At 41.1% G+C, this 17,731-nt stretch overlaps 2 protein-coding genes across 2 annotated transcripts; one reads left to right on the forward strand and one right to left on the reverse strand.

Annotated features, from left to right (window-relative positions):
* Positions 1 to 2,214: 2,214 nt before the first annotated feature.
* Positions 2,215 to 9,242, reverse strand: ankrd29 (ankyrin repeat domain 29). Its single transcript, XM_030727900.1, has 10 exons — positions 9,055 to 9,242; positions 8,273 to 8,383; positions 7,732 to 7,830; positions 5,464 to 5,562; positions 5,167 to 5,265; positions 4,707 to 4,805; positions 4,476 to 4,574; positions 3,966 to 4,061; positions 2,628 to 2,726; positions 2,215 to 2,548 (listed from the first exon to the last, which is right to left on the reverse strand). Exons 1-10 carry the CDS (start codon positions 9,064 to 9,066, stop codon positions 2,465 to 2,467), a joined length of 897 nt encoding a protein of 298 aa, XP_030583760.1. The 5' UTR covers positions 9,067 to 9,242; the 3' UTR covers positions 2,215 to 2,464.
* Positions 9,243 to 11,848: 2,606 nt separating this feature from the next.
* cts12 (cathepsin 12) lies at positions 11,849 to 14,990 on the forward strand. Its single transcript, XM_030727266.1, has 7 exons — positions 11,849 to 12,025; positions 12,130 to 12,249; positions 12,512 to 12,676; positions 12,753 to 12,974; positions 13,059 to 13,227; positions 14,578 to 14,683; positions 14,785 to 14,990. The coding sequence occupies exons 1-7, from the start codon at positions 11,849 to 11,851 to the stop codon at positions 14,882 to 14,884; spliced, it is 1,059 nt and encodes a 352-aa protein (XP_030583126.1). The 3' UTR covers positions 14,885 to 14,990.
* Positions 14,991 to 17,731: the final 2,741 nt, after the last annotated feature.

Genomic DNA, 17,731 nt, shown 5'->3' on the forward strand with positions numbered 1-17,731 from the left:
GTGCAAGACTTCCTCCATCCAACCTCACCATTCAGGAGAAGAAGGCCATCACAGCCCTAAGCAAGGATCAAAACATCACCATACTGCCAGCCGACAAGGGGAGGTGCACGGTTGTGCTGAATTCATCGGATTACCACAACAAAATTACTACACTCCTCAGTGACAACAATACTTATGAGGTCTTGAGACGTGATCCCACAAGCAACTACAAGAAAAAAGTTGTTTGCTGCCTGCAACAACTTGAAAAGGAAAAAGCCATTGACCGCCCCACTTACTACCGCCTGTACCCTGGAGAAGCCACTCCATGCATTTATGGACTCCCAAAGATCCACAAAGAAGGAGTCCCACTTCGACCCATTATCAGCAGTATAAACTCGGTCACCTACAACATTTCCAAACACCTCGCCACCATCTTATCACCGCTTGTTGGCATCACACCCCACCACATTGAAAACTCTACAGATTTTACTAACAAGGTCCAGAATCTTGTACTGGATCCAGATGAAACCATGGTGTCCTTTGATGTGGTTTCACTTTTCACTTGCATACCTACAACTGAGGCAGTGGAGACCGTCAGAAGACGACTACAGGAAGACGAATCCTTACTGAACAGAACCAGCTTCACCCCAGATCAGATTTGTGCACTTTTAGATCTCTGCCTTACCACAACATATTTTAAATACAATGATGGATTCTACAGACAGAAGCATGGATGTGCCATGGGCTCCCCAGTGTCTCCCATTGTAGCCAACCTTTACATGGAGGAAGTGGAAAGTAAAGCTCTTGGTTCTTTCAAAGGGACGGCACCTAGCCACTGGTACAGATATGTAGATGACACCTGGGTCAAAATCAAAACCCGAGAAGTAGAAGCCTTCACTCGTCACATTAACTCAGTGGATAAATACATACGTTTTACCAGGGAGGACACCAGAGATAACAAGTTACCATTCCTGGACTGTGCGGTGCTTATCGAGGAAGATGGAAGCCTCAACATTGAAGTTTACCGGAAGCCCACACACACAGACCAGTATCTCCTCTTTGACTCCCACCACCCTCTGGAACACAAACTTGGGGTGATCAGGACCCTACAACACCGTGCGGAAAGTGTTCCCTCTAAGGCAGAAGGGAAGCATAAGGAACACACACACATTAAGAAAGCCCTCAAAACATGCGGTTACCCCAACTGGGCCTTCATCAAATCAGCTAAGATGCACAGGAATGAAGGCCAAACACAAACTACAGAGAATGGGAAGGACAAGAGGAACAACATTGTCATCCCATATGTGTCAGGCTTGTCAGAGAAACTCAGAAGAATTTTCTCCAAGCATGACATCTCAGTATACTTCAAACCAAGTCACACCCTAAGACAAAAACTGGTTCATCCCAAGGACAAACCCGCCAAACACAAGATCAGCGATGTAGTGTATGCTGTTCAGTGCAGTGAAGAGTGCTCGGACCTCTACATTGGTGAAACCAAACAGCCTCTTCACAAACGAATGGCACAACATAGAAGAGCCACCTCGACAGGACAAGATTCAGCAGTACATCTGCATCTGAAGGAAAAAGGGCACTCTTTTGAGGATGCCAATGTTCACATTTTGGACAGGGAAAACAGATGGTTTGAAAGAGGAGTGAAAGAAGCCATCTATGTCCACTGTGAACAACCATCATTGAACAGCGGAGGTGGATTACGTCACCAACTTTCCCCCGCTTACAGTGCTGTCCTGAGCTCCCTTCCCAGACGTCTCAACCCCCATTCACACCTTTGTTCCAGTGACCTCAATTGGCCACAGGAAACAATGGAGCGGAGTCCTAAATTGGTTTCAACTGAAACCACTGATTAAATATGACCCACGCCCCCTTCACACCTGGGCACATGTGTTCACGCACATGATCAATAGAGGGTCATAACCACCTCCAGGGGACTACGCCCACAGGGGTTTAAATACCTGGGTCTCTCCACCATTTGGTTGAGAACTGAAGAAGCCTTTCGGATGAGAGGTGAAACGTCTTCAAGAAACAAAAAGAAGTCCAGTCGCCTTTTTCAAGCTCCAGAGACTATGTAATATCAGATTTTTTTTTTTATCGTGACTGCACATTCTTGCAAATGTAAGATGTAGTTTTTCAAAAATAATGAACAGGCACACTGACACTCCTGCATTAATCAAGAAAATTACACTTTATTACATTTATTAAAAAGGCAAATAAATAGTGTGCAAAATATATAGAAATTTGACAACACAATAAATGCATAGAACAATAGGAGATGATGCACATGGAAGACAAATGCTTTTTTTGTGTTGCTCTATACTTTGTCCCAGTTTCTTCAACGTACAACAGCTTAATTTCAGTCAAAAGCAAGCACTGTGTACAGTACATGTTGTAATTGAGTGGATTTGACACTTGTTGTTTTCTGTTCCCCTCCTTACACAGGCAGGCATGAAGGCAGGAGTCTGTGCTGTCATCAGCTGTGTCCATTTAGGATTTTTGGACGTAAAACTTTTAGGATACAGTCGTTCTTTGTCAGATCTGCAGGGAGTTCATTATTCTGTAAACGATGAGAAACACTTTCATTAGTATATTTAATGAAATTATTAGGTTGTGCACTGTTTGTCATCTCATCTCACCTTATTGGGTAGTGTTGGGTCAGCATTGGCTCCAAGTAGCAACAGAACAGACTGAAGATTTCCACTCAAAACAGCAGCATGAAGGGCAGTAGAGCCATTCTGGAGAGAAGACACACATATGAACTGCCCTTCTTTCATAGCATTACTTTTCCTTTAATAGTATCATTTTATAAACAGGCATCTTCCTTTCTTGCCCAGCATTACATTATGAGCTTGATTAAGAGCTCTAACATCTGCACACTAAATAAAAAGAGAATCAGCAGCCAGGTAACTTAGTTTAACACAAACACTGGAAACGTGGATGGCGGGTCCACTGACTTTCTTCAGGTGTCTTTGGACGAGAGCTGTCTCTATAATTGTGTTTAACACCTGTCAGCCATGACCCACTCTGAGTGCCTGGCTGCCCACAGAGGAAATTTATCTGACTGTCAGTGGAGCTGGATGTCGTGCCCCTGATCCAGTGTTCAGTGTCATTTGAGCACCGACCTGCTTGTGGTGTGGATGGCTTGTGTAACACTGCTACAATTGTTTTTTTAATAGTATTTTGTTTATAGTGCAGCTTTGTTTAGCTCCTCTTTTGCCTTGTTTATAAGCTGCTGGAAGTATAATACTTAATTTGATAAGGCATTTGTAGGGCATCTTTCCCATTTTTTCCTTTTTTCTATTATAAATTTAATGCTGCCATTTGAGTTTAACACCATATTTTCTAGGTAGTGGGTTTTATTGTTGTTATTATTTTTATGGCCTGGAAGATGCTGATGCTTATTTGCTTCCATTTGCATTCCAATAGTAGTGCTGTGTACTGTAAATAAAAATTCATTGCTACACATAAATATCTATCACCAGTCTTTTTGGTTATGTTATATTCTTCTTTTTCTTTTTCTTCAGGGACGATGCACAAAAAAAAAAAAAACTGATCTCATAAGAGAAAAAAAAAATGTCTTGTACCAGATTTAGCGAAAAGGTATTTTCCATCTGCAATCCCTGGGAATATAAGCACAAACTTTTCCTGATCAGGGATGTTGGTTCTTTGGATTTATATTGCAAAGGTTATTATGTTACTCACTGTGTTTCCATTGATTTCAAATAAAGATCTTTACAAGGAGGAAATCACTATCTTTGCTTTGTCTAAGCAGGCAAAAATCTACCTAAAAGCCCCCACTAAACATTGCTGATAAACAACTTGTTCAGCATGTTCAGCCTGTAAAAGGAGAAAAACACACTGTGTTTGTACCAAACTAGGTTTTTTTTTTGGTACAGAAAGACCTGAGAGCTAGACAAGCTGTCTCTTGGCCATAGCGATTTCCCAAAATGGACATCTACAGAAGCAAGTATTACCTTCAGAAGACCAAGTGACGGAGAAAACTTGAGGAGTTCCTCGATGACGCCACTGTGTCCTTTCAAAGCTGCTTTGAACAGCGCTGTTGATCCATCCTTGAAAGACACGCACAAAAAAATGCAGTTGTTATAAAATTGTTACAAAAGTCCCGAGTCAATTTTCAGTGACTCACTTCCTCAGAAGCTGTTGACTATTTTACGTTTCCCACCAATAGATAGTCTCTGGTGTTGTTATCCAACTTAGAAACATTAAATAAGGTAACAAGTGTAAGAGTCTGCATGCAATTGTAAATTCAAACCATATGTTAATTTAATTCCAAATCAAAAGTCATTCATGCTAAACTGTTTCTATAAGGAAAGATAGCAGTCTCCTAGTCTTATCTAATGTAATGCTTTGCATACTGATTAGCAGCCCTGTTGGGAACAGAGGGCAGAATGGCAGCAATCAATAGTAAAAATCCCTTTTTGTAGACTTTGATGTACATTATTAGTCCTAAAAGATCAATGTACTTGTCTGTCAGCATCCCGATCAGCACCGCGTAAGAGAAGCACCTTCACCACCTCACCGTGACCCATCTGGGCTGCCATCCACAGGGGGGCAGTGCCATCCTGGAGGAGGGGCAGATGAGGAGGGGGTTGCAGATATTGAAGCACATAAGAAGAAGCAGGTGACAAGAAAAAGTTGATGTAGGCATGTGAAGAGCTGTGTTTTAAAGAGGCAGAGATGAGCAAGGACATTACCTCTCTTGTTTGGTTGACCTTGGCACCAGATGACAGCAGCTGACGAATCACAGTCACATGACCCTCTTGGGCAGCAAGGAAAAGAGGGGTGGCACCATCCTGCAAAATAAAAGAGTTCTCTCATACATGGGGAAGTATTGTTGTGTGGTGATTAGATTTTGGGAATCTGTTCAGAAAAGCTTCCAATTAAGCATACAGTACATTAATAAAACATTATTATAACAGTCCGCTTTTGTGAAGCCAGGTTGTTTTTCCATGGAACCAAGGATACACGCAGTAATCCTGCCCAGTGTTATTCATGTCTGACTCAGCAGTCTGCAGAAACCTGAGAGGCTAGATTCCAGTTGCTGGGACAATGCGCGCAGCACAGCATCGTGTTTCTGACAGACAGAGAGGCTTAACAGACGGTGAGGGGGTAGTAAGAGTGAGAGACTGCAGATGTGAATGCAAAGATCCTTACGATCAGCTGGTCATGAACATTGGCTCCATTTTTCAATAGGATGTCCACCACTTTGGAGTGACCATACTGAGAGGCAACAGTGAGAGCTGTGCCGCCATCCTACCACAAAAACACACAAGGGCACACATGAATGACTACAGCAAAACATGTTAACAGCCAGAGCAGCATTGTTCGTGCTCTGCTGTCTCTTTATCTGCACATTACGCATTCTGACGTCTGATGATAGCACTGCTGCATTCTCCATCACACCCAGTGTTATAAAGGCCATGATACACATCATTGCGCCCTGTTGCATACCTTTGTCTGGAATTCAGTGGAGGCACCGAATTCAAAGAGGAGCTTTACAACGTCATGGTGTCCCTGCTGGGAGGCGAAGAACAGAGCGGTAGAACCTGTCTGGAAAGTTAAAAAAAGACATTGTTGTTTACCTCAACTTCACCCTAATGGTGTATACAATGGTGTATACAATCTTTCATGAATCTAATAAAAGAAGAATAAATAAGCGTACAATTTGGCACTTCATGTTGATTTTTATTTTCTGAATTAAATTTGCTGCTGCGTGAGCCCCTGTGTTTTCTTACAAATAAGATACATCTCAAGTATAAAACTGACATCATGGAAACATTTATTTGGAATAAATAGCTTTACACTTTGTGAAATACAGTTATTTATTTTTGTTGCCAAGACTTAAAAGTGAAAATTGATATAAAATGAATCTACAGGCGGAGGACCGTTAATGGTGAAAGTTGGGAAGAAAGCTAAAGTGTAAAACAGACAGTTTATTTCGGGAACATGCACCAAACCCACAGCAGCAACTTGCTGCCGTCTCTCAGTGCGGCTCCAGCTGGTTAGGTAAGCTAGGTAAGATGTAAAACTACCTTGGTGAGTGACTGCCTGTAGGTGAGAGAAATCCACTTCTCACACATCCAAAGGACACTAATTCATAGAATACACTCACTGGCCCCTTTATTAGCTGGGTACATTGTACCAACTCAGTGCATTTAAGCATGTAGACCTGGTCAAGATGGGCTGGTCTAAGTATTTCAGAAACTGGTGATCTACTGGGATTTTCCCACACAGCCATCTCTAGGGTTTACTGGGAATGGTCTGAAAAAGGGAAAATATCCAGTGGGCAGCAGTTCTATGGGCAGAAATGCCCTGTTGATGTCAGAGGTCAGATAAAATGGCCTGATTGATTTGGGCTGAAACAAAGGCAATGGTATCTCAAATAATCACTTGTTGCAACCAAGGCTGTAAGGATACGCAAAGGTATGCAACATGTTGTGCATCTCGAAACATAAAACGTGCCTACACGTGAAGCAGATGGGCTACAGCAGCAGCAGCAGATAACACGCCTGTCAGCAAAGAACAGGAAATTCAGGCTACAATTTGCACGGGCTCACCAAAATTTGAAAACAGAAGACTGGAAAAATGTTGTCTGGTCTCATGAGTCTCGATTTCTGCTGCAACATTGAGAATGTAGAGTCAGAATTAAGTATGAACAACAACAGCATGGCTCCATTCTGCCTTGTATCAATGGTTCAGACATGTGGTGGTGGTGTAATGGTGTGGAACATATTTTTTTATCACACTTTGGGTCCCTTAATACCAGCTGAGCTTCATTTAAAGCCTACAGGCTACCTGAGTACTGATGTTGACCACGTCCATCCCTTTATGACCACAGTGCAACCATCTTCTGATGGCTGCTTCCAGCAGGATAACGCACCATGTCACAAAGCTCAGATAATCTCAAACTGATTTCTTGAACATGACAATGATTTCAGTGCACTCAAATAGCCTCCACAGTCACCAGATCTCAATCCAATAGAAGACCTTTGGGATGTGGGATTCACATCATGCACGATGGCTGCGTGATGCTATCATGTCAATATGAACCAAAATTCAGCGCCTTGTTGAATCGATGCCGTGAAGAATTAAATTAACTCTGAAGGTGTAACTAATAAAGTGGCCAGTGGGTATATAAATGCATCTAAAGAACACTAATTCATACAATATATTGTTTGACTCTGATAAATGGGAAGACCTTAAGATGTTATTTACTAGATGGTGAAGTAGTAGTAGTTGGCTTAGCATAGCACAACAACTGGACAAAGGGGTATCCATGTATGCACACCTCAGCTCAGTAATTAACAGTTATAGACACAGTGTCCCAGACATGGTTTAAGTCTACTCCTAGACTAAAAACTTTATTGAATTTACAAACTTCACAATTTTTCTTTTAGTCTGGGAGTAGTCCTAATCCATGTCTGGAAAACTGTCTGTATATCTCATTTGTTAATCCTGACAAAAACCCAACTGTAAAAACAACAATTAGTGGGTTTTAAGGAGTTATGTGCCAGACTAATCCCCAGCTGGTTGCAATGACCTTCAGGCAGTCAGTTTCCTTAGCTCAGCACAAAGGCTGGACAACACCTCTAAAGCTATAGCCTGTAGGTAAAGAGGACCCATCACTTAACACCTCTAAAGCCCATTAATTAATATCTTATTTGCTTAATTCTGACAACATAAATAAAAATGCATCATTGGGTCATTTTCCCAGCATACCTCTCTTTGGTAGTTGATATCGGCTCCTTGCATGATAAGCTCCTTAACACACTCATAATGGCCGCTGTATGATGCCACCATCAGCGCTGTTGTTCCATACTGGAAAGAAACATGCCAATCATAAATCAGCGGCTTGTTTGCTCTATTGCAGTGACTTGCTAAAAAAAAAAAGTGTTGTGAAGGTGGGGATGAAACCACAAAATTCTGCAGATTTCTAGTTTAACATGTGAAACCCTCAGCTGTTGTTATGAGAGAGAGAGAGAGAGAGATAGATAGATAGATAGATAGATAGATAGATAGATAGATAGATAGATAGATAGATAGATAGATAGATAGATAGATAGATAGATAGATAGATAGATAGATAGATAGATAGATAGAGAGAGAGCAAAAGAAACGATTAATAAGAAGTAAGGATAAGAAACTGTGATGGTACACACATGCACCACAGAGATAAAGCTTGAAGCTCTCTGTGTTCCTACCACAGGTGGGTTATGGTTAAAGTGTGCATCTGAGCAGCCACAGCATGCAGCGTCCATACACTGTCTCTGCAGTCCGCGTCCACCCGCCCGCTGTTGAGCAGCAACTGAAGCAGAGCCAAGTTCCCCTTCCTCGCTGCCCAAAACACAGCATTAGCCAAGGGTGTTTCTTTCTGGGGGATAAATACACACCACAAAAACTGACCTGAAACTGACCATTATAGCATTAGGCATGCTGAGAGTAGACAGTACGGACAGCACAGAGCATCCAGGTGTTACTGTTAAGTGTGGTGATGTGCCTGCAAATGAATGACAGGTGAGTCACCAATCAAGTGTGCAAAATGATCAATAACCATGTTCATCACTTCACCTTAGAGCTCAGTTAAAGTTAGCGCTTGTCAGACCCTAACTTTTAAACCAAGTCCTCACCTTAACAAGTTACCGATGTATTATGAGGACTTGCTTTTTGTCCTCAGAACAGGGGACGCTACATGTGCGTGAAGTTGTCACTGTCCCCGCAGCATCTGTAATATAAGTATGTGGAGACACGCATATTCACCTGCACACTAGGACCACGGCCCGTTTGATATGCTATTACATCAGCGCACGCGGATGCACGCACACCGAGCTGGACACTATGATCGCACAGGCCAGTAAACAGTTATTCAAATGTCAGATCAACCGTTTCCTTACGGTGCTTATAGTTAAATACAGCACGTCCTTAGATAACCCCCAAAATAAACAAGTCTACACTTTAAGAGGAAGCAGGTGTGATCAGTCACCTTATTGCGGCCCTCTAAGGCGGCTGCGTCCACAGAATGATGGATGAAGAAAGCTGGTTTACCTTGAAAGACATCCTGCAGACCTCATTCGTGACTCATAGTTCTTCCTGCGCGCTCATTCATTAGACGAGAGGCTGAGCGCCACTCGCCTGTTTTGCCGCACTGTGTTTGGGTGTTGGCGGCGCCCGATCGCGGACATAATAACGGGGAGGCACTAAGTCAGCTGAGCTCATCCGCTGCAGTGACTCCTGCGTGGGAGGTACACAGAAGGCCATCAGGGGGCACTGCTGTACACACTGTGAAACGCAAACTGTATATGAACATAGATTTATGGCGTGAAGCCACGGTTATTACGTAGCTTACATTTACCCAATACTTAAGTGTAATTTTAAAGCATTTTCATTTTACTATAATCCGCTGCAATCTACATTTCTGGAGAAAATATTGCACTTTTTACTCAACTATTGATAAAACATATAAAGATTGTTAAAAATTAAACATTTCTTCCTAATTCTAAGGTCTAAATAGGTTAAATGACCTATTATTATTATTATTATTATTATTATTAATAATAATAATAATACTTAATATTAGTGTTACACAAATTTTCATAGACTTGAGTAAAGTTTTAAAAGTGGGCAGATTAACTTTTAAGTAAACAAATTGCCAAAATTAGCTTGTGATTTTTGGAAGCCAACTTATATATGTGTGTGTGTGTATTGCACTGATTACATTTTTCAGACCCAGAAACTATGTGCTCCTGGATTGCAAGTATTTTGGAGGTGCATTATATTGCTGAAAGTATTCACTTATTCATCCAAATCATTAAATCCAGGTGTTCCAGTCACTTCCATGGTCACAGGTGTATAATCCGAGCACCTAGGCATGCAGACTGCTTTTACAAACATCTGTGAAAGAATGGGTCGCTCTCAGGAGCTCAGTGAATTCCAGCGTGGTACCGTGATAGGATGCCATCTGTGGAACAAGTCAAGAAATTTCCTTGCTACTAAATATTCCACAGTTGACTGTTAGTGGTATTATAACAAGTGATTGAGAATGACAGCAACTCAGTCACGAAATGATAAGCCACATAAAGTCACTGAGTGGGGTTAGTGGATGCTGAGGTACATAGGGTGCAGAGGTCACCAACTTTCTGCAGAGTCAATCTCTATAGGCCTCCAAACTTCATGTGGCCTTCAGATTAGCTCATTAACAGTGTGTAGAGAGCTTCATGGAATGGGTTTCCATGGCTGAGCAGCTGCGTCCAAGCCTCACATCAGCAAGCACAAAGCAAAGCATCGGATGCAGTGTTGTGAAGCATGCCGGCAGTGGACTCTAGAACAGTGGAGTTGTGTTTTCTGGAGTGACGAATCACTCTTCTCCATCTGACAATCCGGTGGACAAGTTTGGGTTTGGCAGTTGCCAGGAGAACAGTATTTATGTGACTGCATTGTGCCAAGTGTAAATTTTGGTGGAGGGGGGATCATTGTGTGGGGTTGTTTTTCAGGAGGTGGGCTCGGGTTCTTAGTTAGATTCGACTGGCCTGCACAGAGTCCTGACCTCAACCTGACAGAACACCTTTGGGATGAATTAGCACATTTGCACAAGTATAGTAGTAAAAAATAGAAGTAATTAGTTTGCACTTCTATGCCACATCTAAACATTGTTTCCTGATTATTATTTTACATTAAAAACATACAGACTACAACTAGACTATAAGGTTTCTGGTAAAATTGTGGCAGAGTGCTGCTACTATCATATTTTGTGGTTAGTTGTATCTAGAAAGTTAAAACCTTGAACAAATAAGCAGTTGAAGGATTTGGAGTAACTGAATAAAATCCCTCTACGTTAAGCCCCTGTATTGATCTTGGGGATTTTACTCTGAAACGTTCTGTTTGTGTTGTCATCATAAACGGTCTCAGATAGCAAAAGTCTGCTGCACTTATCCTTAGTTCACATTTCTAACAAAGAAAACAAAAAACTCCTCAACTTCTGAGACCAAAAATCCCAAATGTCCAAACAGAATACAAATTTATTACTATAAGAATTTAAAAATGAAGCTGAATATGATCGTGAAATGCTGCTTAGACAATGATCCCAGTCATGATCAGTCATGGGATCTGTTTGTCTGCAAGCCATGCACTTTTAGCTAATAACTACAGTTTACTGTGTGCACTTTTATAATTGACATTTTAAATTGGTCTTACTTTAGATGCAGACATGTTATCCTCAGTGTTCTTACACCAGTGTATCAGACTTTTTACTTAAAGTTCCTCTTTCACGATTTGTTTTGGAAAGTTATGCGTCTGGTGTTGTGCTCAATTATAAACCAGTATTTGAGGGATTTACACAATTGCTGCTTTAGCTGTCTCTAAATGATTACAGCACTATTGCCAAGGAGGAGCAGGGAAAGCATCTTATTTTTGTTGACTAATGTCCTTCTCTGGTGCTATCATGAGTGTTGATTTGGGGATCGACTAAAAGTACAGTAGTAACATGTACTTATAGGCAAGCTTTATAAGGCAGGCTGATATTCTGTTTCTGTGTCACTGTTCAGAGTCGCTCTCAGAATATGGGACCAAAACAGACTCACATGTGTGAAGGTAAGCTGCGCAGAGCTTTTTTATTTCACGTGAAAAGAACATTTAATCTTATAAGGGTATGTTTTATCTTATATGTTGGCTTGTTCTACAAAAACCCTCGAGTCTAATTTCGATTTTGATTTTGAGGAAATTACCCTTAGCTAAAGTAAGCTCACAGAACACATTCTGTGTTGACTAAATTTATGTTTTGCTGTTGTTTGATGATGCAGTTGAGGGCATCCTTGCAATAAAATATGAATTTTATGTATTCACAATGAAACTGTGTGACGCTCTGGTCCTTCTAGTCCAACAGGCCAGCTTTCTGCTGAGAGCGGCTCTGCTCTCCGTCCTGCTGTGTGGCCTGCAGCACGTGCTAGCAGACTCAGATGAGGTTGCCCCGACCGAATGGGAGCTCTGGAAAAGCAGCCATGGCATAAGCTACGATGAATTAGTGAGACAGACTCCACATCTAAAATACTAACAGCCACAATAAGTGCACATGTTCTCTAGCTTACATGAGTTTTTCTTTGATGTGTTTTCTGTATTAACCATCAGGATGACATGCAAAGGAGGACCATCTGGCTGGAGAATAAGCAGATGATTGAAGACAATAACCAAGGGTTTCTCATGGGGATGAGGACATACAGCATGGCTATGAATAGATATGGAGACCTAGTAAGGAGTAGTGTTTTGCTCTGGTAGAATTCAATATAAGATTAGTAATGTTTTGCTTTAACAAAGCAAGTTATAATAATATGTTCTGGTAGATTTAGCTACGCTCTTTGAGTCAACCAGCTCCTGGCTGAAAATATTATTTACTGCACAGACAAGAAAATTCACTTAAAAAAGAGAAAAAAAATGGATTAGTCTGATTAATTGGTGTACCAAATTGTGAATGCTGTGAATTGTTTTTTAAATCTGTGTTTTACATTTGCAGACAAAACAAGAATACCAGATTTTGCAAGGTGCCAGGATAAATGCCCAGTTTGCAAAGAGAGAGAAGGTAGCCTCAGCTCGACGACTGCGTAACAATGCAAGGCATTTAGATGGTTATGCTGTCGACTACAGAAGAATGGGTTATGTCACTGAGGTTAAAGATCAGGTAAGACTGTCTTACAATCACTTGAGTGATCTATTCAGAATCACAATCAGATCTTTGCTATAAACATTCTTTGCAGGGTTACTGTGGCTCATGCTGGGCCTTCAGCACCACAGGCGCTATAGAGGGACAACTGTACAAGCAGACAGGTCAGCTAATATCCTTGAGTGAACAAAACTTGGTGGACTGTTCCAAAAACTTTGGTACCTATGGCTGCAGCGGAGCCTGGATGGCCAATGCTTACGACTATGTGGTCAGCAACGGGTTGCAGTCGACAGACACCTACCCATACACCTCAGTGGTGAGGCTTTGCTGGCTTATGCTTCATCACAGAAATAGTAAATGATTCTGCAGGCACGCTGTTAACATTTATTTCTCTTAACAGGACACTCAACCCTGTTTCTACGACAGCAGACTTGCAGTTGCTCATATCAGAGACTACAGGTTCATTCCCCAGGGAGATGAGCAGGCTCTGGCTGACGCACTGGCAACTATTGGGCCCATTACAGTTGCTATTGATGCAGATCATTCAAGTTTCCTGTTTTACAGCTCAGGTTAACAGCCTTAAAACACTTGCACGTGTATAGTATTATGTATAGCACATGTATATAATTATGTAGTCTTTGACAAGATGAGGTATTTTAAGATTCAGAGGCGCTATAATCAACATTTCTAGATTAACAAAGCTGCATCAATATGAAAGGAGTGACAAAGTGCAACTTTGTTTCTGTTCTCAGCAGCTGTTTTCAGCACAGAAGCTGTGACAATCCCACTGGATATCCAGCACTAGCAGGCAGACAAACAGAGTTAGCAACTCTCTTGGGAACACAATAAAGCTTTTAGTAGCTAAAGATCCGGATATTCCTCTCAGGAGTTGGTGGCGATTGAAATCAAAGTTAAAGAGGACCTATTATGCTCATTTCCAGCTCCATATTTTTATTCTTGGACTCTAATTGAGTAGTTCTGCATGATTAATAGTTCAAAATAATCCTTATTTATCTTATACTGGTGCTTCAGTTCATTAACTGTCTGAAAAAAAGGTGATTTAAGCTTGTCTTCCTTAAAGGTCAGCTTCACTTTATGTTAATGTTATTCTGAGTTGCCTGCACCACAAAAACATGAAATTTGAATAGCGAGTGGGCTGGTCTTTTTGTTATAATGACAGGAGTGTGGCTGGCAGGATGAGGATCCAAATGCAGACTGGGGAGACAGGCGTAAACTCAGAACAGGCAGCTTTATTGCCAACCTCACTCAAAAAAGGACATAAGCAGGGCAAGCCTTTCACAAGGCGGATAATCCAAGAAACAAGGACGCTTCTGGAGGCAAGAAAGAGAGAACACACCACCAAGAGCGGTGACTCAACAAACACTAATGGGAAAACGCACACAATATATACACACGGTAATGACGGAAGAGGGAACAGCTGGGGAAGTTGAGACACAGGAAGGAAAACTAAAAGCACAGCACGTGGAACAACAGCTCACCAAAATAAAACAGGAAGTACTGAACAGGGAGAACTTAGAGACATGAATGAACTAAACACAGGGGCTTGACACATGAGGAAGGAACACCAGAAGGATGAACTAAACCACAACACTAAAAATTGAAGACACAATTAAATATATGGAAAATATACAAGTAACAATATAAGCATAATAGAATAATTAAATAAGTAAAACCTCAAAATCCCCAAAAACTCAAAACACTGGGTCCCAGGATCCTGACACCTTTGTCTTCACAGACCAAGCTGTTCTACAGATCCAAGAATGGAGAATAGAAGAATGCCAAAAGTTTTTGTATTCTGAGTTAAGGTTTATTGTATGTCAGGATTGTGTGTTCAGTTTGTTTTTGCTTCCCACAAACTTAAAAAAAAAATCAATTAATTTAGGTTCATATATTTACAGGAATATATGACGAGCCCAACTGCAGCCCCAACAATCTGAGTCATGCAGTGGTCCTGGTTGGCTATGGCTCAGAAGAAGGCCAAGACTACTGGATCATCAAGAACAGGTTTGTTCAATACCGTAGAACGAAAAAAAAACCACAACATTTAACAAAACCCCACACTTTTTTTAATCACATAACAATTTCTCTCTCTCTTTTTTTAATAGTTGGGGGACCGGCTGGGGTGAAGGCGGTTACATGCGAATTGTCCGAAACGGCAGAAACACTTGTGGCCTCGCCAGCTACGCCTTGTACCCTATTCTATGATTTGGTAAGATGTGGTAGTGTTAAGGCTACCCTCTTCCACTGGACTTCATCTCCAGAAAACAACAGTCAGTGCTCATACAGACCAAGCCGCCTCTGTACTCCTATCATCCAAATTTTCTGAATTTTTCTGACAGTTAAGTAACTATTTATGAAAAGATTGATAGAAGCCTTTTATAATGAACACATTGCTTCTCTCTGGGACGTTAAACACACACAGTCTTTGCAAGCTACATAATCAACAAGCCTTCTAAAAGTTTTACCGATTGAGCAGATGTCCAAAATATGGAATAAAATAAATAAAATACATTTACAAAGTAAGACTATGTAACTATGGACAGAAGTAATAACACTCTTTCACTTAAAAATAATTTGTTTTTAAAGGATGCCGTCCTGTTTCCAAAAATGTTTCGGCATTGAGCAGAATGCAGTGACTTGTAAATCAGGCACAAGATGTCATATCATGCGTTGAAGCTGAGAACCGTTATTGCTTTTTGAAAAATTTATGCTCGTTTTAAACTGGATGCCAGCATCACCTTTTGAATTCCCAGTTTTTGATGCATAATTTGAGCAATTCAATAGTTCAGAGCTGTCTTTGGCAGCTTCACTGAGTGACAGGATTAAACCGCAAGCGGACCAGTTCGGATTTGAAATCTTGCTGTGTTGCATTATGTACAGAATGTAGTCTTACCTGTATCAGACTTCCTATAGATGGCAGTATTGCTCCAAAACCTTTAGATGTTGTTCAGAATTAGTGGTGCCTCAGCTATGTGCAAAAATGGCCCTCATTATTATAGATACTGGCTTCTTCTTCTTCTTCTTCTTCTTCTTCTTCTTTTTGCTGCACCCCTTTTTGGTGTGACCTTCATTCATAGACTTTATGTAAAAGATAGATGTAGCTTCTGAGTCTAAAAAGTGATGCCAGAATAGAAGTGCCTTAAATCTACATTCTCTGGAACAGCCAGCAGGGGGTGACTCTTTGAAAAGAAGTTTTAAAAAGACGTCCAGGTGAATTGATGTCAGTGGGAGAAATGGCTCCCTTGTTTTGTGACACTCAGCTGATGGGTTTATGGAAGAATACAAACTTGTGTTCATTTTGTAAATGATGCCCCATTTAAACCAGGACCTGCAGTTAGGTGGATCTACTTTGTGAGTGACAAGTTGCTACCCTGTGAGAGTGCAGTGTCAGATCTGTCCTGCACTCATTGCTTTTGCTTTTGAAACACCAGGATGGCTCCAAGATCAGGATTTCACACCAGGCTTCACTAATCAATGAATGACTTCATGGCAACTATGTCCATCTTTTGCATACAGTCTGTATCTGGCTTTATCTATCCAACAGTGCTATTCCACAAATTAAGTCTTGGTTTAATGAATGAGAAATCATCTGTCATTAGGCTACCATTACATATACTAACATATTCATTTTGTAGACTACACCATATAAAGTAAATCAGGGTACCCTGTGTAAACAATGTTAGTCACAGTTTGCTAAAAAGTTAAATCTGAGCCTTATTTGAATTGTCAGTGCAAATAAAGCTTTTACATCTGTGATTTTTTTCTTTGATATTTGTGGTACTCCTGTTTGTTATAATAAACTATATTCCATCAGTTCAACAGTTGTTAACAAAGTGATTTCTTCTAAATGCCTTTGACACTTTGTCTGAATGAACAGTTTATACACAGAGTACTGATGTCACATGCAGTACTGGCGTCTTTAAATTGAATCTTGAATGCCGTCGTGTGCAACCACACCTCACTGAACTTTGGCCTAACCGCACAAAGTCATGCATGTATTTACACTCACGATCACTTATACAGTCTGGCTTTTCTGCAAGTCTCTCCTACAAAAAGCTCCAAGGTTTACTGGAAGCTCCCTCCTAGTTGGGAGGATTTTTCCTACATTCACAGGGCTCATTGAAAGGCTCACAATGCAGCGGGCTACATCTTCGCTTTGCATTGCAATGCAGATGTTTTTGCTCTGCTTTGCTCCAAGTTGTCCCTCTGCTCAGAAATACCCAAAGTGTTGGCACGACAGACACACTCAGATCCGTCAGAAGCAACACAGCATGAAAACGTTCTGTGATCCTTCCTTCAGCAACCAGACAGCAGGTGCTGTCACTCAGGTAACGCAGCTGTTTTTTTTGGGGTTTTTTTTGGCTTATCTGTTGTTCTTAGAGTTTTTCCTTCTTATTTTTTACACTTCTTTTTGTTATTAGATCATTTGCTGCGAAACAAAACAAGGTCAAGAAATCACAGTGACCTAATGTTTCAGATCTGAGGATATAAAGTTACTATTAATACTTACTTATTCTAAGCTCAGTCCTAAGTTTCCAGACCTTCACTTGGTTACAGAATAACCTTTTGCATGTCCCTTTTTTATCTTGCACAGGCTCTTTAATGTGTGTTTCTACTGTATGTCACACACTACTTTACAGCAAATACCAGTGTAGGCACAGGATTCCCACTTTGTAGAGTTGTAGATTGTGATAACGCATTACTTTAAAGTAGGTCAGTTGGCCTTGGAGTTTTTTCTTATGGTAGCTGCCCCCACGGTCGACTGTTCAGCTCTCTGTGTCATTACAGAAGTGCGGTTCTGGCTTCTATAGAGAGTGGGCCGGACCGAACAGAGGCCAGTGTGTGCCATGTAGCTGCAACGGACTCTCCAAGGAGTGTGATGAGCGTACAGGGCATTGTGTGGTTGGTGTTCACTCAGACACACACATACACATGAACACACAGAAAGACAAACAACTCAGGCTCAAGTGATGTCTGGTGCTCAGAAACAACATTACAGCAGACTTCAGTGTTGTAGCATTTGTGGTCATGCTGCTGGGCCAGATGGAAATT

Source organism: Archocentrus centrarchus, chromosome 4 (genome assembly GCF_007364275.1).
Source record: "Archocentrus centrarchus isolate MPI-CPG fArcCen1 chromosome 4, fArcCen1, whole genome shotgun sequence".
NCBI lineage: Eukaryota > Metazoa > Chordata > Actinopteri > Cichliformes > Cichlidae > Archocentrus > Archocentrus centrarchus.

Bases quoted from the DNA above. Each gene is read 5' to 3' on its own strand.
- ankrd29 (XM_030727900.1), bottom strand. The intron at 4,062-4,475 runs GTACATTGATCT...GTGTCTTTCAAG, and splicing joins ATCGGGATGCTGACAGACAA to GATGGATCAACAGCGCTGTT. The intron at 2,549-2,627 runs GTGAGATGAGAT...CATCGTTTACAG, and splicing joins ACCCAACACTACCCAATAAG to AATAATGAACTCCCTGCAGA.
- cts12 (XM_030727266.1), top strand. From the start codon at position 11,849: ATGAAACTGTGTGACGCTCTGGTCCTTCTAGTCCAACAGGCCAGCTTT. The intron at 12,677-12,752 runs GTAAGACTGTCT...CATTCTTTGCAG, and splicing joins TCACTGAGGTTAAAGATCAG to GGTTACTGTGGCTCATGCTG. The intron at 12,975-13,058 runs GTGAGGCTTTGC...TTCTCTTAACAG, and splicing joins CCTACCCATACACCTCAGTG to GACACTCAACCCTGTTTCTA.